A 25839-nucleotide genomic window follows, 5' to 3' on the forward strand; every position below is an offset into this window, starting at 1 on the left:
CCCCACCCTTTGAAAAAAGGTTTCTCTATGTAGCCTTGGCTGTCCTGGACTCAATTTGTAGACCAGGCTGGCCTCAAACTCAGAGTGATCCACCTGCCTCTGCCTCCCTGAGTGCTGGGATTAAAGGTGTGCCCCACCATGCCTGGCTTCCCTTATTTTTTAATAGGATTAATTCAGTCAAAGAAATTATACTGGCTATACCTCATATATACATAATACCTTGCTATTACTCTGTCATTTTCTCTCACCAAAAGGTTTAATTTTCTCTTCTCTGAATCAGTTCAATGAGCACTTTCAAAACCTGACTTGCAAGTTCACAAGCTTTCAAATGGTCCTTTCGAATTAAAAGGCATGAAATGTTCTGGAACTTTGTTTCTCTAAGTTCACTCAAACTTCACTTGCTCGTTGCTCTTCCAGAGGTCCAGAGCTCAGGTCCAGCTCCCAAGTCAGGCAGCTCAAACCCACTGTACCTCCAGCTTTACTGGACCCCATGTCCTCCTCCAGCCTCCAAAGGCCCCCGAACCCATCGGCACATCAGCATAAATAATAAATTTTTTATTTATTTATCTGTTTATTCATAGATCTTTTTCTTTTTTGAGACAGGATTTCTCTGTGTAGACTTGGCTGTCCTGGACTCGCTGTGTAGACCAGGCTGGCCTCAAACTCACAGTGATCTGCCTGCCTCTGCCTCCTGAGTACTGGGATTACAGGCGTGTGCCCACACCCAGATGCATAGATTTTTTTTTTTTAAAGATTTATTATGTATACAGTGTTCTGTGTTCTGCCTGCAGGCCAGAAGAGGGCACCAGCTCTCATTATAGATGATTGTGAGCCACCATGTGGTTGTTTGGAATTGAATTCAGGACCTTTGGAAGAACAGCCAGTGAGTGCTCTTAACCTCTGAGTCATCTCTCCAGGCCTAGATTTAAGAAAACAAACAAACAAAAAAAAAACCAACAAGGTCTCACTGTGTAGACCTTGGCTAGTCTAAGACCAAGCTGGCTTCAAACTCATAGATTTGCCGGCCCCTGCCTCCTGAGTGTTGGGATTAAAAGCATGTGCCACCACACCTGAAAATAATTAATCTTTAAAGCTCGCCTAGTTGCAATTCTGTTAAGTCTCTTAGCTCACTTTCACACATGAGTCTGTCTTATCTTCATGGGTAAAAGGCCATACCAAACACCACAAGCTCAATGAAGAACAAAACACAGATCAAGCAAGGCATTAGGCATTCGTGCTAAGAAAAAGGCACTTCTCACAGTCCCTCTCGGTAAACTGCCTATCTAAGGGCGCGGTGGAAGTGTCCTGAAAGAGCTCACCTGGTCACAGGTTGGTAGCAATGTCTGGGAATGTTATGGAACCTGGAGGAGATGGGGCTTAGCCAGAGAAAGCAAACCACTGGAGCTGGCTTTGAGAGTTTACAGCCTGGCCTCACACGCTGTACCCTCTCCTCTCCTCTCCCCACCCCCTTCTGCTTCCTCCATGTGAATCAAATGTGGCCAGCCAGCTTGCGGCCAGTGCAGACTCACACCTGTGTCCATGCCTTCCCCACCATAACTGATTGACTATATTTATCCTCTCTGAAACCCCAAGCCAAAATGTACTGTTTCACCTGAGTTGCTTTTTGTCAAGGTGTTCTATCACAGGCACAGAAAAACAACTAATACACTTGGCAAAAATGCTAGGGTAAAAGGAAATAAACTGATATTAGAGCTCTTCAGTTTTTAAATCATAAAAGGGAAAGAGTCCTACCTCTCCCAAGAAATCCTTCCCAGAATAAGACATTATATGAGTTCCAAGTAATCTATCTGTTGATGCCAATAAACTGTTCCTTGGACACACCTGTTATGGCTTGTTCTGTTAATCATGTCTTTCAAGCCAGAGTAGTTATATCGAACTGTTCTCTAATGTGTCTGAAAGACTAATTGAATTGATGAATAACATTTACAGAAAGTTTGACACAGCTCAGTTATGAGAGCTTCTGTGTTTCACCAACTTATGCACACTCTGCTTACAAACGACCCTTTTCTGTTTGTTGTTTGTTTTCTCAGTCAAACTGTCCTTGAATAAAGCTATCAGTCAAAGACCAAGGGTATACAGATGTTAACAGTCAAAGCCACTCAGTGCCTGGCAACCGTTTGCCCAACTTACCTATTGGGCTTGTATTTGTTGTCCTCTTCTTCATCAGTGTCACTACGGATGGTGATGACACTCACAGGAGGGCTGGGAGTATCTGGAATGATGATTGGCTGATGCTGGTCTTGGACAGGGACTAGGGAATTGTAAGAAGATGTGGAGCGGAGAGGACTACTCCCAACCAGAGAATAAACTTGGGAAGGCAGGACTTCAAGAGAAGATCTGTGGGGAAAGTTCACAAGTTAAGAGTTGTCCTTGCCCCCTACCCTCCCACACTGTATATCTCTTCCTTTGACTTTCTAATTGTTTTCTGGTTGTTGTTGTTGTTGTTGTTTTGTTTTTTTTTTTAAACCTAATCATTAAGATAATACACTTAACTATAAAAGGTCTAATGAAAAACTAATGATTCTGGCTAGTGTTTCCAAGGATAAGAATTTACATTTTTTTAAAAGATTTATTTATTATGTATACGATGTTGTGTCTGCATGTACCCCTGCATGCCAGAAGAGGGCACCAGGTCTCATTATACATGATTGTGAGCCATCATGTGGTTGCTGGGAACTGACCTCTGAGCCATCGCTCCAGCCCTACATTTTTATGCACCTCTTCCCAGGTTAAATTTCACTCTGCAAAGCACAGGCAGAAAAATGAAAATATGCCTGGCCAAACACCTCAGTGCTTGCCACCCTGACCTGATGACCTGAGTTCAATCCCAGAAACCAATATAGTAGGGCAAAACTGATTGCTGTGCATTGTCCTGTGACCCACATCTGGTAAGGCATGTGCAGTGCACAAGTACACACAGACACATACACACAGACACATACACACGCCACCTCACATCACACAAATATTAAACATGAAAAGCTAAAACATAAAGTTAGCCTGGATCCAAAGTGACAGCAGAGATAAAGGATAATCGTATTGAGGACATAGCTGCCGGATGAAAAGATCAGCCCACACTCACTTTGGCAGGCACTTGCTGCTTTCTACCCCAAATACCTGTCCTGAATGCGGCACAACCTCCCTCAAAGCTTTAACCACAGGATCGAACACAGACTTACTTGGAAGAGACTGGAGCAGACTGCTTATTCTTCTTTGAAGGGAGGGAACTAGACTGCTGCTGTCTGACAACATGGGCAACACCAACATTCAGAGGCTGAGCAGTGGCCAGCGTCACATGGTTAGTCAGCAGAGACGGCTGCTGCATGATAGCGCTGTACTGGCTGCCATGAGAGTGGGCATTCCTGTACACACAGAAACAGGAGGGTGACTCCCCAAACCACTAACATCCAGCACCAAATGGCTATTTGCATGATTAAGACACTAAGCAGAGCTGCGTTTTGCAGTCATTCACTGTGATTATAAGCCTATAAGAACTTGCTGTATTTAAATATGAAGCAAATGACTCCTGACCACAGAACCGACATTTTCCTATAGACTGCTGAGTCCTTTTCTCAAAGGATTTCAAACATAAAACTTGCATAATTTTCTTTCTAGTCTCTTCATATCAAGGATTCCTACTTTATAAGATCCCACTCATACAAATCTCCCATAGAGAAGGACAGGGTGCTTGCCTCCAGTCGGCCAGCTGCTGACTGCTCCCCATGGCTTCTGGAAGCACTGCAGTGGGCTGGACAGAGTTGTGTAGAGCTACTCCAGGCAACTGCTGCCAAGCTGAAGGGAGGAGAATTTGTTGGGTCCCTCCAGGCCAAGCTTGCTGCAAGGAAACACACAGAAAACATCCACACTTGACTCATTCTTAGCTTTTTAATTTTGTTTTTCAGATGAAAAGAAAAAATTGTATCTTAAAAAAAAGTTTGTAGATTGTTAACTTGCAGAGATTTTTTAAAAAGAAAGAGAGAGGGTACAGGGGGCTTACTATGAGTGTGAGAAGGGAAGGGCATGCTGTCTCTCCCACTATCAGCATAACCTGACCAGCAGGGTACTAAGAAATGAACACATGTCCCCACAATGTCCCAGTTTCTGTGATAGCAAGAAAAAGAACCAGGGGGTCAATAAACCCTGGCGAAATAAATTTTTTTTAATACAAAAGCCTGTAAGACATATCCCTAGAAAGAGTTAAGAGGACTTGCTTAGGATTAAAAAACAGAAATTCTAAAATTTGAAAGCCAATCAGATTCAATCCAACCCATAAAATATAGGGCAGAACTGTCCTCTTTATTAGAGGGGTAGAAACTGCAGCAGACGTGGATGGCCACATACTAAATGCTTTGGTAAATAAGCTGATACCAGCCAAAGAGAGCTAACATTACTTATAGCAGCTATATGATAGAATTAAAAATTAAGTCAATGAACAAAAATTTTTTAAATGTATTTTAAAGCTCCATATTTGTTTTTAAAAGTTGCCCAATCCATATTTGTCTTATGTATCATTTGTAGAAATGTATTTTAGTACAAAACTCATCACCATAGGAAAATAGAGTACTTGTAGTTTTTAAGAAACAATGATGATACGTTTGATATATTGAATAACAAAATACATTTTCTGTACTTCTAATAGAAACTGACATTTCCTGAGAAAAAAAAAATATGTAACAAGAAGTTTCCTTTTTAAACCTGAATTTGGTAGTGCAATTATCTACTAGGGTACATATGGTTCTGTTTCATGAATTTCAAATTGCAAGGCCATCAAAACAGCTTTAAAAATATTTCTGCAAGTAACAGATCCACTTGTTACAAATACTGGTTCCAAACAAGAAGCCTTCTGAGCAGAGAAACTGCAAACACGTCTGCTATCATACGCAGAATTTAAAACAAAACAAAACAGAACAGAAAATAAGAGAAGATGTTAAGTCACACCATGCGTCTTTCCATAAGCCAACACCTGCACAAGACAAAGCATGTAGTTTAATACAAAGCAAGAAATAACATTCCAATGTGAGGCAGAAATCTGGCGTTCCAAGCGACGAACTGTTTTGACAGAGAAAGAACAAAAATATGCAAAGCTTAACAAATGACTAGAGCAAACTTAAGAAGAGCAGCAAGGGTGAAGGGTCAACTGACATTCCCAATCTCAAAACTACAAGTGCGCAAGTTAAAATGCGGGCCAACCAAGCTGGAGTTAGATCTGACTCCCTAGCTCTCAGGGCCTATGCTTATAGAAACAATCCACAGGAGGCAAAGACTTTAAACTGAGAACCAAACCAGTTCCATCCAAGTATGCTTCTGTAAGTGTTTTCATTCAGGAATACTTGAGAGATAACAAAAGGGACTTAGATCCTCTGTGATACAAAAGCACCAGGAGATTCAACAGCAGTTTAGGCGTGCAGAGGCATACCCAATTTTAAATTTCAAATAATGAAATGCTGGATTTGAAATAATTCTAACTCACCCAAATAAACCAAAACAAAACACAGCTAAAATCACTCTGCAAGCTACAAATCCTGAAATACACTTAAAAAAAAAAAAAAAAAAGCCGTATTTGTTTTTTCATCTCTAAGCTGGACACACCTACAAATTACAGCTATCAGCACTGACTTTTCACTCAGGACTTTGAAAACCAAAAATACTGTATGTGCAAATTTGTCAGCAAATTTCCATCTTTGTATTATAATTTATTTGTAAAATAATTTCTTTAAAAAAATCCCTACAAATAAGTTAATTTTGATCATCAATGACTTATAAGTGTGCATTTTGAAGAGAACATCTTTAAGTAGAAGATAAAAGGTGCCACTGATTGTGAATGCCAAAAAGAACTCTCTTCAGAGAGTCACGGGAGGAAGTTAATGTTATGATAAAGTAATACATTAATACCATTTTAAGCATTTCTATATACACAAAAGTTTTAGAAGATTAAAATAGCAAGAGGGAGCAGTGCAGCTAGCTTGATAGAGAGTTCACACTTTGGCACCTGGATACCTGTGGCCAAACGGAAGGCATTTCCTTCCATCTCAAAAGCCAAGGGTAAGAGAGGGCAGAAAACAGGTGAGAGTACTGGCGTGCTCCTGAGGCTACACAGAGAGCGTTAACCACACTAGGCTGGCAGAGAAGAACCACACTGATCCTCAGAGTCAAACAGTGCTTCAGCAAATGTTGGGGAGAAAACAATGAGACATTAAGGATGCAGCAAGAACACAGCCACAAGATGGCACATGCTTCCATGCCCTCCGAGAAGACTAAGCTAGGGTTTGGGTTTTTATGTTTTTGAATGAGAAAACCAGAAGAACAGAACAAAAACAAACAGGAAGAAAATAAAAAAAAAGAAAGAAACCAAAGAAACTCCGTTAGTAACACAATCAAGTGAGGGAATTACCAGTACAGCAGCAGTCTGTTCAACCAGCGCCGGCCGGCCGGCTGCGCAGCTCAGGGTAAAGGGCACCGCATACTGCGGCGTGATGGTGGCTACTTGAGGGTGGAGAGTTGCTACCATTAGTGGTGTACAGCTTCCCTGAAACGTAGACAGGCAGGTGAGTGAGATCAGCACCGAGGCAGGCTAGCTGGGTTCAGAGGGTTCTCACTCCCCCCAAGGTATTGCTGACAATGAACTAATTCCATGTCACTTAAAACACACATGCCAAACACAACTTTTCCTTTTCAGCTGTGCATGGCTTTGACCCACTAGGGTAAAAGTCAATGTATCAGGCCCAAAAAAAAAAAAAAAAAGTATAGGGATCTTTCTTGGACAAGATTCAGAGCATCCATTCTATAAAACATTTATGACGAAATCTTCCTCTTACTCACAAAGTAAGTTTTTGGATTTCAGAATTTCTTGTACATCATGGGCCACAAACATTTACATATAGAATTCAAAGTGGAATGTGGCAGACTATATAAATCCTTCACGACTTTGTTTATGACCTTAGTTTCTCAAATCGTCTGGAAAATATAACATTTTAAAGTTTTCTTCTAAACGTAGGGAATGAAGGATTATAGTATTTGAGGACATAGTCTGATGTGAGTTAGCTTTATGGTTATCAATTCTACAGTACAACAGGGACACAAGAAGGGCAGGAATGAAACCATACATTTTACAATAAAAACCTTATGCATGTGTGCTATCATGACCACATCTCATGTCTGCAATGTTGTCACTACAAGACTAAGGATATAATAAGAGAACTGTAAAAGACAGAATAAAGTATTCTCTTATAGATATTTCATTTTAAGACGTCTGAATCATGAGCAAGAAAGATCTTATAGACAAAGCAAATACCACCTTTTTTTTTTTTCAGGACAAAATATCTGAATCTCAATAGTACTTAGCAATATTGCATACTCTGTCTGGCATTTACCTGCGTGAGTACTCCTGACTGTATCTGCAGTGGCTGAGCAGCGGGAGCCTGGGGCACAATTGGCACAGCATTATCCATCCTCACAGGGAATCCAGAATGTTTTGTTGTTGCTTGCAGCCCAGCTGGTGGAGAAAGCATCAAAGTTAAATTGCTTGGCTGGGTCTAAGAATACTGTGGGTTGTTACTGGGGGTTTTTTGTTTTTCGGTGGTGGTCTTTTGGGGGGGGCAGGTGGCTTTTAGCTTGTTTTTACTGCTCAGGTTTTAGTTCTAGACACTTAAGACAAAGCCTTTCCACTCACAAGTCACTGGGGTTAAGAAAAGGAGGCTGTTCCCTTCAGATTAAATCAGTGCGAAGGCATTTAATATAGGGAAGGCTGGCTTAAGGGGATGCAAACTCTTCTGACGGTATAATACGTATTCCATCCCCATTACTGGCACAGGTAAAAAGCCAGACAACCTTCACTCGAAGTCACATTTGCCTTCCAGTTCACTGGGGGAATGGGTGAGAAAGAACATGCTTTCAGACTGTAATCTATCAAAACCACAGCTGAACATCATTCAGTAATTTATAATCTGTTACCCTCTTGTGTAGAATGCCTTAAAGAATATGTTCCTCCTCAAAAAGTGTAACCTAGTTCAAAAATTAGTTACATGCCATAACTAAAGATAAAAGTAAAAAATAAAATAAAATAAAATAAAATAAAATAAAATAAAATAAAATAAAATAAAATAAAGTCAACAGAAAATTATGCCTAGAATAAAAAATAGGCATGCCGGCTTCTAGAAACCTCCTCTGTTTAGTGGCTTCCGCATCTGACTCTGGTTGATAAGGAGCAGCTGGGAAATGAACTGCTGCTTGTAAATAGTGCCTGTGGCGACTTATCTCAATGTTTTGGCATAAACAACAAATAAATGTCTTCTGTAAACAGCAGTGTCTTGATCTGGGGGGGGGTGCAACACAGTTCCTTTTGTCAAGACTAAACAACCCAGAGAGACTTCTTATAAACCTACCCCCTGTCAGCACAGTCACTAGAGTTTACATTTCAGTCATGCCCCCTGCCTGCAATTCTGCTAAGTGAAGACTCTAAAACTATTCCCAACCTTAATCTCTCTCTGCCTCTCCCTTACTCCAACTCGGCAGTGTCTCCTTACGCAGCTCTGACTGGTTATGACCCTGTGGTCTTGCTGCTTCGGTCTTTCAAATGCTGGGAGCACAGGTGTGCCACCATCCCTGGCCTACTTTGTATTAACATTACTACAGAAGTGCCATGCGAGCATAATTTATAGTGCATAATACTGCCATTTTCAGTCAGTCTCCCAATTTTCTGTTATAGGAAATAGCAACAAGCTGTGATAAAGAAAAGTGTATTCTAGAAATGTTCAGGGAGGAAATAATAAAATCAGATTTAAATTTACTTAAATATGCCTTTTATATATATAAAAAGTGCTACTTATAAAAATAAAAATAAAGATATTAAAACTTAAAGGTAGTCAGCTAGGCTGCCTGAGGCAATATTATCCAACAGGAAAGCTAAGCCATGCAAAACTGTAGTTTCTGGTGCATGACTAACTCCAGGTCAGCACTGTGTAAGAGCTTCCCAAAACATGTAGGGACTGAGGAGGGAAACTCTGGGAGGAAATGGTCACTACGGTAGCTCATCTGTGGCTCCCAGAGTGATAAAATAAAAGAGGACAAACTTACAGACTAGTTGCCACTGGGCATAAGATGTGCTGCACAAGTCAACTGGAATAGTATGGAAAGTAATTTGCAGTCCTGACCTATAAATGCTTGACTGCTGCAAGGCACAGCAGTATGGCTAAGTTAAAGCTAGTTGCTTCTTTCTACCACTAAAGAAAGCAACGAATGACAAGAGACAATCATTTGTCCTGAAATCCTGAGCTAAGAGAACGGGAGTTATTTTTTGTTCTCTTTCTTTGTTTGAATATAGTATTTTAAATATAGAGAACTGGAGGAAGGTGGAAAGAAGAGTAAACTGCCTGATACTCTTAAGAACAGCGATGTGTAAAAGAAGATAGAAAGGTGAGCAGCTCTCAGGTTGTGGCCTGCTGGGCAGAAATCAGCAGCACGTGGCTGCGGCTGACTGAATCAAGCAGCGCCTGTACACAGCTATCTCTGTTTAAACACCAAAAGGCAGCATCAACATTTCAAAACGTATGTGATGATAGCCCACCGCCTAGGCTCCGACTGCTCTGCTGTAAGTGACTACAATACTTCGGACATAATCAGGTTTCATCATTTATAAACTGGGGTGATATTACCCTCCCCAGAGCCATACACAGACGAACTGATTCCTGCAACAGGAGGGTCTGGTGTGTATTACAACACAGCCCAGGTGTCATCGTCACTGCCTCGTTTGCAAACTCCCTCTCATCCAAACATTTTAAATCTTCTCTATTATCTCCTCAGGTTATCTAGACTATCTTGACCAAGATTTTTTTTTCCCCCCCAAAGCTTGTATTTATTGCCAAATTATACCAAAAGGAGTTCTTCCAACTCTCCTCCTTTACTGCCTCAGTTTACATTTTGTTCTGTTAAAGAACTCAAAAGTTCTTTTATCTCAGTATCATCTGAGATACAGCAGAGAATCTCAGAACATCACTTCTGAAATTGGTGATGGGGGATAACTAATTTGCTACTTTCTATATAAGAAACCCAAAGTATGGACTCTACTCCTATGAGGTATATATAGAAAATAATTTGGTAACTTAGGCTAAATGTGCATTTACGGGTTGTGACTCTGCTCCTCCGCTCGCCCTGCAGCCTCGCCCTGGGTAACATGGCTACCGCTCTCCTGGCCTTCCTGGCCTCCCGGTAAGCTCTCAGTCTCCCCCAGCCCCTCATTTCCTTCCGAAGGCTCCGACTCTGCCAGAAACCAAACAAACAAAAGTCACAATCAATGAGTAAAAAGATAAAAATGCTACCTACTTCTATATAAAAAGCTATGAGAAGCCTAAATCCCGGTTTATTCCCATACTGATAACAAGTTTCTCTTCCCCTTTCTTCTTTTTATAATTTATTTTATTTTATGTTCACTGGTGTTTTGCCTGCATGTATGTCTGTGTGAGGGTGTCAGATTTTGGAGTTACAGTTGTGAGCTGTCATGTGGGTACAGGGAATTAAACCTGGGTCTTTTGGAAGAGGAGTCAGTGCTCTTAACCTCTGAAGCATCATTCCAGCCCCCTCTGGCCACAAACCCTTCTCTTTTTTCAAAAGTAGTGTTTTCAGTTTGCACACAAACAGCATCCTCATAGAGGCCACGACACCTTCTTCTCATTCATCTCTTTCCTGTTGTCCTGGTCCGCCCCACCCCCTGCAGGAGTTTCTTTTCTCTTCCCAGCTGCTTTCTAATTACAGGTACTCCACCACCCGTCTCCCACCTCCCTGAAGATCTCTTCCTTCCCTCTTCCCTGCCACAATCTCCTTTCTAACTTTATGACCTACAAACATGTATCAGTACACACACACACACACACACACACACACACACACACACAATTTTAAATCTAGGATCTACATAAGAGAAAATTACATATTACATATAAGAGAAATTACATATATCAGGAAATATGATGTTTGTTATCTGAGTCTGGCTAATTTGTTGTTTTTATTTTTACTTTTTTGGGAAAGGGTATCTTTCTATAACACTTGACTAGCTCCACAATCCTTCTGCAGTATGAGCCACTACTCAGGCCTGATACTGACTTGCTAAGGAAAAGCCAAGTGTGTTTCAAAAAAGACTTAAAATAATTTAACCTTCTAAATAGCTCACCAAAACAACCAACACACATTTCTCATATTTGGGGGGCGGGGGGACACAGAACTGAACAGACTGGATTGTAAAACAATGAAAAATAAGGAAGCATGGAAATGTGAAAATTAATCTTATTGGAACACAGAGCTTGAAGAATATGAATCATACACTGAAGCAGATGTCTTAATGTCTTCCCCAAGTGCCTCAGCTTGTAGAATTTTCAGTTAAAAAAATAACGATACGTATTACTGAAATTTTTTAGTTTCTATATTCTTAACTGTTTATATCCTATAATAAAATAACATCTTATTTTAGTTTAAAATGGAATGAGATTAGATTCAATACATATCAATTCTGGTTATAGTAATTTAAAGATGTATATATTCTTTATACTGAGATATATATGCTTATACAAGATAATATTTTGCTTCAGTGAGCACAAACACATAAAGCAATTCAGTTAAGGAACTAGAAACTGAGCTCCTTTAATCTGTCAGGCAGTATCGTAATTAGAGAAAAATCAATGTAAAGGGAAAATCTACTTCATGACAGCTCCCAATCTCAGTTACCCTCACCATCAGTTTAAACTTGTGAGAGATCAGACCTGACCAACTACATCTGCCCAGAGCAGGCAGGTGCGTGTAAGGCTGCGGGCAGCGGCGTTTCTGTACTTACTCTGAAAAGCAGGTGGACATACTATGAATGTTTGTTGGAAGGGATCTGTCTGAGTGCAGATCTGGGTTGTCCCAGGCTGTAAGGAGACGCCCTGCTGGGCGACTCCAGGGACTGGTGCAGCAGACGATGGGTACAGAGCTGACTGGTAGTTTAGCAGTGAGACATCTGAATTAGCCAGAGAAAGAGTAGCAGCTGCTGCAGTGGAACTGGAAGCTAAAACACTGGCCTGAAAGCAAAAGGATTACAAACACACTAGTGTAAGATGGAGAGAAACAATACGCATGTATTCTTAACAAAATTTATAAAGAAAACTTTTGAGGTGGGGTCTCATGCAGTCCAGGCTGGCACCGAGCCCCGTATGTATCTAAGAGTAACATTTGAACTCCTGACCCGCCTGTCTCCGCCTCCTGGCTGTGTGAATTATAAGTGTGTACCACCATACGTGCTTTATGCAAGCCGGTAAGCACTCTGCCAACTAAAGTATATCTCTAGCCTTAAAAAAACAAAACAACAACAACAAAATAACCATAGAATGCAGGGTTTGTTCTACTTTGTTTTGTTTTTTGTAACAAGGTTTTTCTGTGTAGTCCTGGATGGCCTGAAATATGCAGACCAGGCTGTCCTAGAACTCAAAGAAATCTGTCTGCCGTTGCCTATGATAAAAGGTGTGCACCACTACATTTCTTTAAACATGTATTTCTTTATTGCACCATGTGTAAGTGAAGTCGAAAGACAATTCGAGGAAGAGTCAGTGCTCTCCTACCATCCAGGAGTCAAACTCAGGTGTCAGGCTGGACAGCAAGCACCCTGACTCGTGATGGAGCCATCTTGTCAGCCCAGAACACACTTTAAAATGTAACGGGATCTATCCCAAAAATAAGCAATGATACAGACAGACCATAAAGGTGGGTGAGCATATAAAGAGCGCCAAGGAGCTGCTCTCTGGCACTGGCTGGTTGTAACTGTGTAAAAAGTCAGCTACTTCTGCACAAAATACACTTCATAGGAGATTCCACTAAAACTCATATGCACTTCCAGTTTTTTAAAAGTAGACCAAACTAAGAAATTAGGAAGCTTACATTTTTAGAAACAACAAAAAAGGTGTATTTCTTATTAACAAGCACCCCTCTAAGATCAGGACTCAAAGAACTCCTGAATAAAGTACAATCAAGTAAAATCCTATTAGAAAGAGTGAGTTATTTGGTTAAACTTAGTAAAACTAGCAACAACAAATAGTTCAGCGTCCAGAGCCCACATACACCAGGACTCACAAGGACTTGGAGCAGGCTCTGTATTTAAATGCTGTCAGCTCATGACTGACAAGTAAAGTCAGGCTAGTTTATCTTTTAGTATGTTTGCCAAGCAGAAAATTCTTTTTCTCCCCTAACAGAGGAAACTGAATCTTAAAACTGACCTTTACTATTATTGCCCACGTCTGTACATGACACTCCTGAGTGTGGGCATGCATGTTCCACAGTCTGAGGACGACTTTTGGATATTTGTTTTCTCCCTCTACTGCGAGTTCTCTTGATAAATCTGAGATCATTAGGCCTGCACAGCAAGTACTTTTACCTGATGAGCCATCTTGCCCAGGCCCTCAAACAGAAAATGCTTAAGAAGCAGCACAAATGCCAACACAAGGACTGGTGTCCTTGCCTCGCTGCCTCCTGTCCCCCTTAGACCTGGGTCCCACAGGCAGTCACTGAGTACCTGATTGTGCACTGTGTTGAGCTGGTTGCTGAAGCTCATGGTTAGGTTTGTGCTTGTATTTGGAGCAACATGTGTAGTGAAGGGGCTCTTGATCTGACTCACTGTGTCGTACATGTGAACCCTCCGCTTGCAGATCTCCATGTTCTGGAAACAAGACTTAACACTGAAAAAGATTAGAAATTCACTAAATGAATGCTGGCACTTAAACAACAAAAAACTGAAGACAAACACTGAACAAAGTATTTTTTTTTTCCAAACATTTTTAGGAAAAAAAAAAAAAAAAGAATCCAGGACCTTCATAATAATAAGAAAAATATCCACTTCTCTTTAAGCCCCACAACTTTTCAGTAAAAATGAAAAGCAGCAGTGAACCAGTACCTAGCACCAGAGTTCCTGCTAGCCTGATAGCTTCCTTTATAAGACAACAAGTCAACCAAGAGCCACATGCTGGCAGAAAGCCCCATACTCACTGGTTACTGTGTGGAAAATCCAGAAGGTGAGTCATTGTCACAAACTGGTGGTTAAGAGTTTTCAGAGGCGTGATTCTCTTATCTGCATCAATCGTCAGCATTTTCTTTAAGAGATCAATGTATTCTCTCCGATCTGCCTTCTCTGCCAACATGTCTGTTCCCTCTAAGTCTGTAGACATATTTACCTTCCAAAGAAAATTAGAAATATTACATCTCTCCACTTAAGTTAAATAGTAAATTAAGGATTTGCTGTGTCTGCTTTTGTCTCCAAATGAGAGAAAGCAGATATTTAATACTGGCATTTTATAAAAAGCCGGGGAAATTAAGTTTAATTACAGAGTAATAATTTCCACAGGAGGAATCTCTGCTGCTATGTGGCACAACAGAGCCAAACTGATTCTTGGCATTAAAATTTCTAAACAAGTTAAGCAAACAAAATCTTTGTTTTTATTGAAATACACAAATTTCTATTGTTGAAAAGATTGAATGGCATGGTACAACATTAGTTTAAATTTGGAGCCCAATAAGTACTCTCTGTAAATGTGAGCTCTTATGAAATCATTTATTTAGTAGAGAAAATGAGACAAGAAAGAAACCTTTATAAATACTACTCTGAAATAATGGCATGTAACAAGACCCAGTGAACAGAAGAAAGGGGAAGCAGGCACCGGTTAACTCTTGTTTAAAATGTTTCAGATTTCAGAGCCTTAAGATTTTGGAATGCTCATACAGAGCAGTGGTGGTGCACGTCTTTAATCCCAGCACTCAGGAGGCACAGGCAGGCGGATCTCCGTGAGTTTGAGACCGGCCTGGTCTACAAATAAGTTCCAGGACAGCCAGGGCTACACAGAGAATCTGTGTCTTGAAAAAAGAAAAACAACCAAAGATTCTGGAATATTCACACAGACTTCACCCAGTTGAACAGCCCTGACCCAAAAACCCCAACCCTGAAACTTGTAAAATCTGAGGTTTTAGTAATACTTGGAGCTCACAGAACTTCAGATTTGAGGACATTTCTCAGTGTTGTGAGTTTGGGAAAGCTCAATCACATCTCTTTAAAGTATCCACTGTTGGGATTCAAATGTTCTTTTAACACGTGGCACAATCCTCAGAGCCGTGTCTGACAGAAGCATCATGTACTCTCCATGCCTCTCTCTTACCTGAGCCATGTCGTCTAAACAGTTAAAAATGTACTTCCGGGCTTCTTTTGACTTTATTCCAGTCTCCAATTCATGTTCTTCAGGTGTCTATAAAACATGAATTAAAAAAAAAAAAACAAAAACCTCGACATTTTACTTTAATGCAAAGAGACCGTGTCGTCACCTTGCCCACTATAGATGGCAAAAACAACCTGAAAATCTTGCCGTGGAGAAGTGTGGCCTTACCATGGGGCATCCTCTTAACAGTGCTAAAGACAGGAGCAGCAACAGTGACGCTACACACTGCTAGGCATCAGGGGAACAGGACATCACCAGTTCTCTTAAAGCTGCTTGGACACGGACACCACACCCCAACACTAACTGTTTAACAGACTCACAGGCAGACAATCATGAGGCTAACTCAATTTCTCACACTGCAGGAGTAGGCTCAGAATTAAAAACAGACTCTTATTTTAGAAAAATCTCTAAGGCCTGAATGTAACAAGTTAGAGAGTTAGGTTGTCTTACCATATCTAGTGAGACTTCTCTGTGACAGTCTTCATGACATTTCTCTGGGTCCCACACCACTTACTGAGCCCTGTTCTCCATAATTCCCTCAAATGCTGATGCTAATTAGCAGCCCAAGCTCGGCCCTCTGAACTGGCTTCATTAGCTTGATTTTTATCCAGTCAGTAGGCTATATAGGTGCATTAAAATAATTTTCAAAGGTTGTCTCCTACAAATACTCCCCCCCCACACACACACACACACTTTCCTTCCTCTAAGTCAAAAAAATAATTTACTAAATTCAAAGTTGGGGCAGACGTACAGAAACGTGCAATAAAGTAGGGAAGACACACCTTAAGCCTCCACAGTGGGTACCCCAAATTAGGATCTCTGTTGAAAAACCTGGTTGTTTTTGTCCCAGCGCTGAGAAGATATTCAGCAGGCAGGCCTTGTGTTTGTGAAATATAGCGAATCTGAAACAGCAAAACCATCAAACATCAGTTTCAAGTAAAAAAATTATCAAAAGCTTTTACGCTGAAATAGTAACTTTGGCCAGAAAAGAGGTGTTTTTATGATGACATTAACCCTCTGATCAACACAAGTGAAATGGACCAGTAAACAATCTACACACAAAATGCACAGCCACAAGGAATATCCAAATATTCACTTAGCAACTACTGTGAAGTACTATTTTAGAGAAAACTCAGTTTTAAAATATTTTTAGGGTAATCTATTTTTCTGTCAGACTTTTAATAAAAAGTTAAAAAAGTTCTTTTGTTGAGGTCTTTAATCCAGGCGTCTACTCCTCTTGGGTGTTTCTGCTTCTTTTTTTTCTAGGGCTTCCAGTTGTGTTGTTAAGATGCTTATGTGCGATGTTTCCAATTTCTTTTTAAAGGCACTTAGTGCTATGAATTTTCCTCTTAGCACTGCTTTCAATGTATCCCACAAATTTGGGTATGTTGTTTCTTCATTATCATTGAAATTCAGAAACTCCTTGATTTCTTTCTTTATTTCTTCCCTGACCCAGATGTCATTTAGCAGAGAAGGACAGCAAGTAGCCAAGAAGAGACTTGATACCCTATGAGAATATATAGGGGGACGTAATGCCCCTCAGGAACAGTCATAGGGGAGGGGAATAATGGGAAAATGGGGGGGGGGGGGGAGAGGAATGGGAGGATACAAGGGATGGGATAAACATTGAGATGTAACAAGAATAAATTAATAAAAAAAAAAACAAAAAACAAAAAAACAAAACAAAACAACAACAACAAAAAAAAGTTAAAAAAGAAAAAACCAAAAAATAAGATTCTGGGACAGACCAGAATAGTTTCCAGTTCAGGAAAAATAATGAGCCTAGAGCAGTGTGGGGGCCATGGAGAGCAGCGGCTGCACCCGAGAGGCTCCGAGAAGGTGACAGACGTATGCCCTGATGTGTGCATGTCACACGCGTAAACAAACTACACATCTCTTCATAGAGTGTGTCAACTGTGGGGACTACCAGTTAAGAACACTAGCTGCTCTCGCAGAGGATCTAGGCTCAGTTCTCACAGCCACATAGCATATTACAACCACTGTTAACTCCAGTTCCACGGGATCTGGTGCCTTCTGCTTCTGCTAGCACATGTGGGTTACATACATACAAACCATAAAATTAAAATAAATCTAAGAAAGAACTTATTAATCTATTACCCAACTATCAGCATGTAATTTTTCTTAATGTCTTTCTTAATCTACAGCCCACACGAGGGCACACAATGTTTCACTCATCAGTGAGTTCGTACAGTAACCCACAGAGTATGGCTATCCAAGGACAATCAAAACCCTAAGTGCAAGAGCTTAGAATGATAAAGCTATCAAAAGAAAACTGATGGGGAAGCCGTATGATACTGGATTTTGCAATTATTTCTTGAATATAATACCAAAAAGAACAAACAAAGGAAGAAAACACAAACTAGGCTTCAAAGTAAAAAATATTTGTGCACCAAAACCCATCATCAACAGCTAAAAAAGCAGCCCCCTCAACAAGTTAACAGAACACTCAGAAAAGAAACAACTACAACTCGGCAACGGAAAAGAAGCCACAGTAAAAGACAGGCAATGAAGCCAGAATGGTGGTGCAAGCCCGTGATCCCAGCACAAAACAAGCAAAGCGAAGCAAAATAAAGCAATGAACCTACAGACACAAAATACCCAAATATTCAAGAAGCACATGGATAGACAAAGATGTCCAGCATCACTAACCATTAGGGAAATGCAAATCTAAATTACAACAAAATAACACACTCACAAAGATGGCTAATTTTAGAAAAAATAAAAATAATGTTTTCTGCCCTGTGAAATAGTAAAGCCTTGGGTACTGCTGGTGAAATGTTGAGGCCTTCAGGAAGGTAAATACAGTCATTCTATGACCTAGTGACTCCACACTAAGCTATATATGTAAATGAGGGGATTTTGCTCCTTTTGCAGAATAAAGCCTAGCATTTATAAGGCTTTATGTATCGCTATCAAACCAAAGAGGAAATAGAAAGGAAGGAAGGAAGGATGGATGGATGGATGGATGGATAGATGGATGGATGGATGGATACCGGACATCTGTATACCAATGTGGACAGAAGCATTATTCACGATGGGCAAAGGTGGTGATAAGCATGTGTGCTGCTACTAACATGTGGATAACAGAATGTGGGACGTACACACAGTGAAACAGCAGTCAGGCGTGCAGTATGTGCCACGCCTATCACAGAACAACACATTCCTATATGATGATTATTTATGATATGTCAGAATAGGCGAATTAAAATAGAGAAAAACTAGACTGGTATTGATGTAGAGGTAAGAGAAACTGAGACGTGTGGAAGAAACGGGCATTAACAGCTAAAGGATAGTAGGTGTCATTATGAATAACAGAACGCTCTAAAACTAATAGTGGTTGGACATTCCTGTAAGCATACTGAAGCCCATCAGTCTGTACACTTCAGATAGCTGATAGTATGAAAATTCTAACTCTAAAGTTATTTTTTATAAAAGCAAACAAACAAACAAAAACCTTAGCTGGACCCTGCTGTGTGAGTCCTTTTGTACGGCCCAGATGCACTAAGATACACTCTCCCCGCTCCTGCTCCCCAGCAGCATACTATTTATTTGACCCAGGCCAACTATTCCTCCTCCTGCCCATCAACGCAGGAACTTTCACACTCCGTTCTTCTCTACAAGTGCTGACTGCTGTCTCAGCTCCGAAACCCAACTTCCTAGGAAACCAAGCTTCCACTTCCTAGGAAAGTTACGCCAACCTGTTGCTAGGCTTGAACTCATGCCACCCAATACTTGGACTAGGAACTGTATTCCTGAAGGATCTAATTGCTTGGAGCAGGAGCCATGAGTCCCCTCAGTTGTACAAAAACAAAAAGTAGATATTTTCGGGGGTGAGGGGGAAGAGAATCTATCGCTTTCATCAGATTCTTAAGAGCTTAGAAAACCAAGGAATCAATAAGATTATGGATTCACATAATTTCCTATCCCTCGTACTTTTTCTTTTAAATTAGCCAGCTTGTTTCTAACAAGGTAGGAAAGGTTGAAAACTTACAAAGCACAACATAACTGGTTTCTTATAAACAATCTATATTATAGTCACTCCAAGCCATTTCAAAAAGAAAATCAAGTTCTAAGCTAGGAGAAAACAAGTTTTGCTCTTTTCACCTTCTAATTTCAAATAATTATTTCTCAAAAACTAACTAACTAACTAACCTTATGTATCTGGTGTGTCAAGGGTGAAGGCAGCTGAAGATAGACTGCTAACATGGAAATCCTCCCCCATCCCCCCACCCCTCTGGTTTTTCGAGACAGGGTTTCTCTGTGTAGCTCGGCTGGCCTGGAACTCATAGAGATCCACCTACCTCTGCCTCCTGGAGTGTTGGGACTAAAGGCATGCACCACCATGCCCAGCTTTTTCTTTCCTTCCTTCCTTCCTTCCTTTCTTTCTTTAAGAGCAAGAAATGGGACTTTAAATTACTTCTACAGTAAAGTTTTCTCAATAGACCAATTTCTTAGGAAACGGAAGCCTGTCTTCTAACTTGTCAATTTTAACCCAGTAGCAGCATTTTACAGGTTATGAGTCAGTCAAGGTGGCACACACCTAGAATCCCACCCAGTACTTGGGGGAGAAGCCAAAAGGTTGGGAGTTAAAGGTGAGCCTCCACAACATAGTAAATTCAAAAAATTTTATAACTCAAATGATTTCTCCCATAAAACCTATCTCAGAAGAGAGGTAATCTGTAGCACAGCTTTGGGGCCTCACGTGTTTCAGTTACTTCATTCCGAGCTATGGATAACAAAACAGCAACAGCTCTGAGTGAGCCAAGGTTTACCCCCAAAACTCCAGATAAGCCTTACCTTACTTTCAGCTCTGAACTCACAAGACATAGTTGACTAGACCAGAGTTAATCAGCACAGAGCTAGAAAAATATCAATCATATGTAATATAAAATAGAATCCTTGTTTCTCACAGAGATGAAAACAACTCTAGACCAAATGGATCATAGAGGGGGAAAATTGTTTTTGTTTCAAAACATGGTTTTTCTATATAGCCTTGAATACCCTGGAACTCAGTAAAATAGGCTAGCCTCTGCCTCTAGAGTGCTGGGTTAAAGGTGTGAGCCACCAGTGGAAAAAACTGTTTTTAATCTTCAGTGAGAATTAGCCTCCTTTTTCTCTATCTAAGTACTTTGCTACATTTATTTTTCTAGACTATGTTGTACTAGTAACTACAGTTGACCAACCCTTGACCAACACAAGGGTTATGGCACCAATGCTCTGTAGTAAAAAAGTTGCATATACCTCCTCCACACCAATCTTGGGTATCAAATTTAGCCTACATGTTAAACAAGTGCTCTACCACTGAAGCTATCACCGCCATCCTGACTATTCTGCATCCTCCAAACTTAATTACTAGTAGCCTAGTGTTAAGCAGAAACCTTACCAAAAGAATAAATGGGCAATTAACATATACTTATTTATAAAAATGCAAAAGCAGCTGGGCGGTGGTGCACGCCTTTAATCCCAGCACTTGGAAGGCAGAGGCAAAAAGATCTCTGTGAGTTCAAGGCCAGCCTGGTCTACAGAGAGAATTCCAGGACATCTAAAGCTGTTACACAGAGAAACCCTGTCTCAAAAAACAAAACAACAGAGGCTGGAGAGATGGCTCAGGGGTTAAGAGCACTGTCTTGTTCTTCCAAACGTCCTAAATTCAATCCCCAGCAACCACATGGTGGCTCACAACCATCTACAATGAGATCTGGTGCCCTCTTCTGGGGGGCAGGAGTACATGCAGGCAAAACACTGTATATGTAATAAATAAATACATCTTAAAAAAAAAGAAAACAAAAATGCAGAAGCATGGGAGATCAACTCTGTCAACAAAACAGAGTACTTAGATAGAAATGATCAGCATGCATTTTAAATAGATGCTCACTTCCCTTGAGTCCAGAATATCAATACCAAGAGGTGGCCGCAAATGACTACACTAGCATAATACACACCAAGTTATGCACACTGCACTGTGAAATGTTTGAGTTCCTGTTTAAGAATGTCACATGCCTTTAATCCTATCACTCAGGAGGCAGAGGCCAGCCTGCTCTACATAGTGAGTTTCAGAACACCCAGGGCTACGCAGAGAGACCCAGTCTTTTAAAAAGAATTGCATCATGTGTGGTCTTATATGTAAGGTTTTGGAAAGTTTTAACCTTTTAAGAATAGATCTGATAGCCGGGCACAGTGCCGCACACCTGTAATTCCAGGACTGGGGGAAGCAGAGGCAGGGGGATCTCTGCGAGTTTGAGGCCAGCCTGGTCTACAAAGCAAGTCCAATAGATTTGTACATATTTTTGGTAAGTAACAAAATAATAAACAACTTGTCCATATCTATATTATGCACTTAGGATACCCCTAATTTTTTCAATATTCCTCTGCTGTGTAGTCTGTCTCTTCACGTTGCTGTAGAAGCACTCAGTGCGTGTGTGGACCTGTGTGTTCTGAGCGTTGCCGCTTTCCCTGTCCATTCAAATACGCAGCACTCTCACCTGATCATACTCTGAAGCACCAGGATAAAGAGGCCATCCCAGGAACAGCTCGGCTATTACACAGCCCAGGGACCACATGTCAATAGCTTCACAGAACGGCAATCCAAGAATAATTTCAGGGGCTCTAGCAAAACACAAAGATATCAGATAAAATAACAAACATTGCTCGGGGAAATTAACTATGGACACTGAATTCAGCAACAGGCACATTTATTTAAAGAAACTAAAAACCATCAGTACACAACTACTCAGTCAAAACTCAGGAGGCCTGACATGTTTTTAGAATTCAGAAGTTTTTGAACTGCAGAAAGGTAATATGGAACATAACCTACATATCCCACAATACCACAGAGTTCATGACAGTGCCCCATAACTGAATACATTAATATCTCTGTAATAATACACTGAGCAGGCAGATTAAGTTGACTTAATAAAGACATTAACCTTATAATGGTTCAAGGTCGGTCCTGGTGATAAAGAAGTTTATATTAGTCAGGCATGGTGGCCCACACCTTTAATCCCAGCACTTAGGAGGCAGAGGCAGCAGGATCTCTGTAAACTCAGATTTCTGTAAATTCAAGGCCAGCCTGGTCTACAAAGTGAGTCCAGGACACCAGGGCTACCCAGAGAAACCCTCTTGGGAGGGGGGAGTTGATACTAAACTCAGGGGAATGTTTCTCCATTGAGAGCTCTTTAAATATTAGAATTTTCAAAAAAGATCATAAATAATTTTTCTTCTATGTAACTTAAGAGTTGTTTTACTCCCTTAATAACAAAAATGATTTCTAAAAAGATGATACAGCAGACTCAAAGGCCACCCTGTGAGACTTTGAACCATAGGCCCAACATTTAATAGCAGACAGTAGGAGTTCCTATCATACAAGGTTGTTACAAAGTTTAAATAATAAAGTCATGAGCCAGGGCTTGGCCCAAAATAAGCATATGTAAATGTCAGGCATAATAACAATGATTATTGTTAGAGTACCATTATTTTGAGTCTTCAAGCTCTATACTTCCAGAAATTTCATTTTCATTAATGCTTCAAGTATAGTAACTCATAAACTAAGAGCTCTATATAGATGACCACACCTGAAATGAAGTCGCTGCTCGCATCTATAGAGTAGGAAACTGAACAAGGAGAGACTTAAAATAAACTGCTTAGTAACTGATAGAGCAAAGCTGGCTCTCAAAATTCTGACTGCAGAATGAAATACATGATGCTAACTTGTAATGAGTAAAAGTTACCTATATAAGTCGTCTTCATAAATGTATCTTTAATTGTGACATGTATAAATGGTTTTTCTGAAACTGTGGTTAAAATGACTGCGCTGTGAAGTGGATCAAAGGGAAAACCAAATCCATGGACCTGAGTTCTAGCCCCAAAGACCACTGGTGGGAGGGGAGAACCAACTTGCAGAAATCATCATCTGACCTCCATATGCATGTTTCCCCATGAAAGAAATTAAGAAACAAACAAAAACCCACTAAAATCTCAACTCCCAAATATTAAAAAATAAAATCCAGAGAAAATAGTTTCAAGGAGAAATGGCCAACGCTGAAAGCACACCTGAGTGGTAGAGCATGTTCTTAGCATGTGCAACGGGCTGGATGTGATCCTCCGACAGCAAAGAGGGGTAGAGCACCAAGTGGCAGCAGGTAACACGAACATCAGCGCCATGATAATAAGTGACAGTGCACACTATGTGCTGTGCGCTTCCTGTGAAATCCTAAGTTTTGTTACATGTTTTCACTTCCTAACGTCTTACAAATGAAGACATACTTCAGTTTAGTGGCAATGCTGCTCCTGCTCACGTGGCACATCTTGTAGCAATGGCATTTTACAGTTGCTGAGCTGAGGCACTATCTCCATTTCTCCATTTGACAGACGAGGAGAGGTTACATTATTTGTCTGACACTACACTTCAAAATGACGGCAGCTGGGCAGTCTGAACTCAGGATCTAAACTCTGACGCCATCATCACTTTCTCTAATAATATCCTTTTCTTCTGATAAGTCAAAGAATTTGGGTCTGAAATCTTATTCCTGATACAACTTCTTCTCATGTAAGAGGAAAACAAAAAGGCAGATCCCTGCATGGAGAGCCACCTAACTGGCCATGGACCCTCACAGATCCCTGCGTGGAGAGCCACCTAACTGGCCATGGACCCTCACAGATCCCTGCATGGAGAGCCACCTAACTGGCCATGGACCCTCACAGATCCCTCTAACTGGTCATGGACCCTCAGACTACCAACGTTTCCCAAACTTTAGTTTCAGACAAAACGTGATTATTGTTGTGTTTATGTATATGTTAAGGATATAAAGATCCAATGGTGCTGGGTGGTGGTGGTGGCGGGACACACGCCTTTAATCCTAGCACTGAGGAGGCAGAGACAAGTGGATCTCTGTTAGTTGGAGACCAGCCTGGTTTACAGAGCAAGCTCCGGGACAGCCAAGGCTACTGAGGTGCTGGGGTGACAGGCAAGCGCCACACCTGGTAGATGGGGGGCAGGTGAGGGGGTAGGCGGCAGAACCCAAGTTTTGTGTCAATTGATTGAGCACTCTGCCCCAGCCCATAATTTTTCCTAAAATTAAAAGAAGCCGGAAGTGGTTGTGATGTCTCTCATTCCAACACTGGGAGACTGAGGCAGGGAGATGGCCTCAGTCAATGAGACACAGTAACAGTTCCTTGCAGGCCAGTGGGATGGATCCGTGAGAAAGAGTGTTGCTGCCAATCCAGAAGACCTGAGTACAATCTTCAGGCCCTGCCTGGAAAAACAAACAATAACAAAACGACCCACCGCTTACTTTTGTTGTTGAGTTTTGGCTGTCTGCTATTTTGGTATTTTGAGACAGGGTCTTACTATGTAGCTACATTTGGCCTTGAACTCATTTCATAACCCAGTCTAACCTTGAACTTGGGATTCTTCTGTCTTGGTCTCCCAAGTGCTGGGTCTACAGGCATGTCTTACCTAGAATATTTTCCCAAAAAGTAGCTTCTACAATTAAATATTAATGCCCTTACAGGTGGACTGGGAGAATGCACAGACTCTGAGATGTTTTCTGATCTTCACCCTGGACTCAGTAGCAGATCTAGGCCTGCTCAGACTCACTCTGCTACACAGCTAGAGTAGAACAGCTAGTACCACCAGTTTTTGTAGCATTTAATATGAACTTCAGCTTAGTTCACTAACTAAGCAACCCTAGGTAGTTACATTTCTACTGGGTATGCCTGCATACTCCTGTAATTCCAGCAGGAGAGCACTGCAAATTTGAGGCCCGCCTGGTCTACAATGTAGTTTCAGGACTTGTCTTTCAGAAAAAGAAAAAGAAGGAAGAAAGGTGACTTGTATGTTGCAAGTAACTACAGCCATCTATGGCTTCTGGAATTTTAAATTTAAATTAAATTCCAACCATTGTGACATGTTCTTAAGCTCACACAAGCCTGATAGGAACATTAATAAAGCTGAAAATAAGAGTACCCAGAAAAATTATAAAAGCTTTTCTAAAACTGAAAAGGAAAAAAAAAATGTCTTACTTTTTAGTGAGCAGCAACATTAATTTCCAAGTTCATGACAGTGCCAGAAATAGCTGGCAGGGCAAGTGCACATGGCTTGGTGCCAAAATAAAAACTGGGCTGAGAACATTCCGCAGCACCAACTGACAAGCAGGAGGATTTAGCAGTCCCACCTTATAGCAAGACATTTTTGGAAAGGTAGATCGGGAGGGAATAGGTAGAAAAAAAAGGAGGGAGGGAGGAAGAGAGAGAGGGGGGGAACACACAGCTTAAAATTTCAAAAGAAATTAAGGAAAACATTAATCTCAGCCTTTAAGCAAAACAAAACAGGAGAGGCTGGCTGGAATCTGGAACATCCGGCCGCCTGGTTCTGGAATGACAGAAGCAGCTAGATTCTCAGGGAGAACTCACACAGGACAGCAAAGCCTCCCTTACACAAAGGCAAGTACCAAAGAAAACCTTAAGATTTCCACTAATGAAAAGTAACCGAACAGAAGTGGAGTAGGGGAAAAGAAAGGAAGACAGACAGGCAAAGGGTAAGACAGGGGAAAAGAGCTGGGTGGTTGGTGTTGGTGTTGGTGCA

At 40.9% G+C, this 25839-nt stretch overlaps 1 protein-coding gene across 1 annotated transcript in view; it reads right to left on the reverse strand.

The window, feature by feature from the left end:
- Nucleotides 1–25839, reverse strand: part of Hipk1 (homeodomain interacting protein kinase 1) — a 49380-nt gene that overhangs the window by 4998 nt on the left and 18543 nt on the right. The window contains exons 4-14 of the mRNA XM_051165966.1: nucleotides 21740–21863; nucleotides 16019–16138; nucleotides 15180–15266; nucleotides 14020–14204; nucleotides 13550–13712; nucleotides 11840–12065; nucleotides 7392–7513; nucleotides 6413–6547; nucleotides 3714–3856; nucleotides 3201–3383; nucleotides 2152–2358 (exon numbers count right to left, since the gene is read on the reverse strand). Of these exons, the coding sequence (XP_051021923.1) occupies nucleotides 2152–2358; nucleotides 3201–3383; nucleotides 3714–3856; nucleotides 6413–6547; nucleotides 7392–7513; nucleotides 11840–12065; nucleotides 13550–13712; nucleotides 14020–14204; nucleotides 15180–15266; nucleotides 16019–16138; nucleotides 21740–21863 (1695 nt within the window). The remainder of the gene's footprint in view (nucleotides 1–2151; nucleotides 2359–3200; nucleotides 3384–3713; nucleotides 3857–6412; nucleotides 6548–7391; nucleotides 7514–11839; nucleotides 12066–13549; nucleotides 13713–14019; nucleotides 14205–15179; nucleotides 15267–16018; nucleotides 16139–21739; nucleotides 21864–25839) is intronic.

The sequence above is a fragment of the Acomys russatus genome, chromosome 23 (assembly GCF_903995435.1).
Source record: "Acomys russatus chromosome 23, mAcoRus1.1, whole genome shotgun sequence".
Taxonomy (NCBI): Eukaryota; Metazoa; Chordata; class Mammalia; order Rodentia; family Muridae; genus Acomys; species Acomys russatus.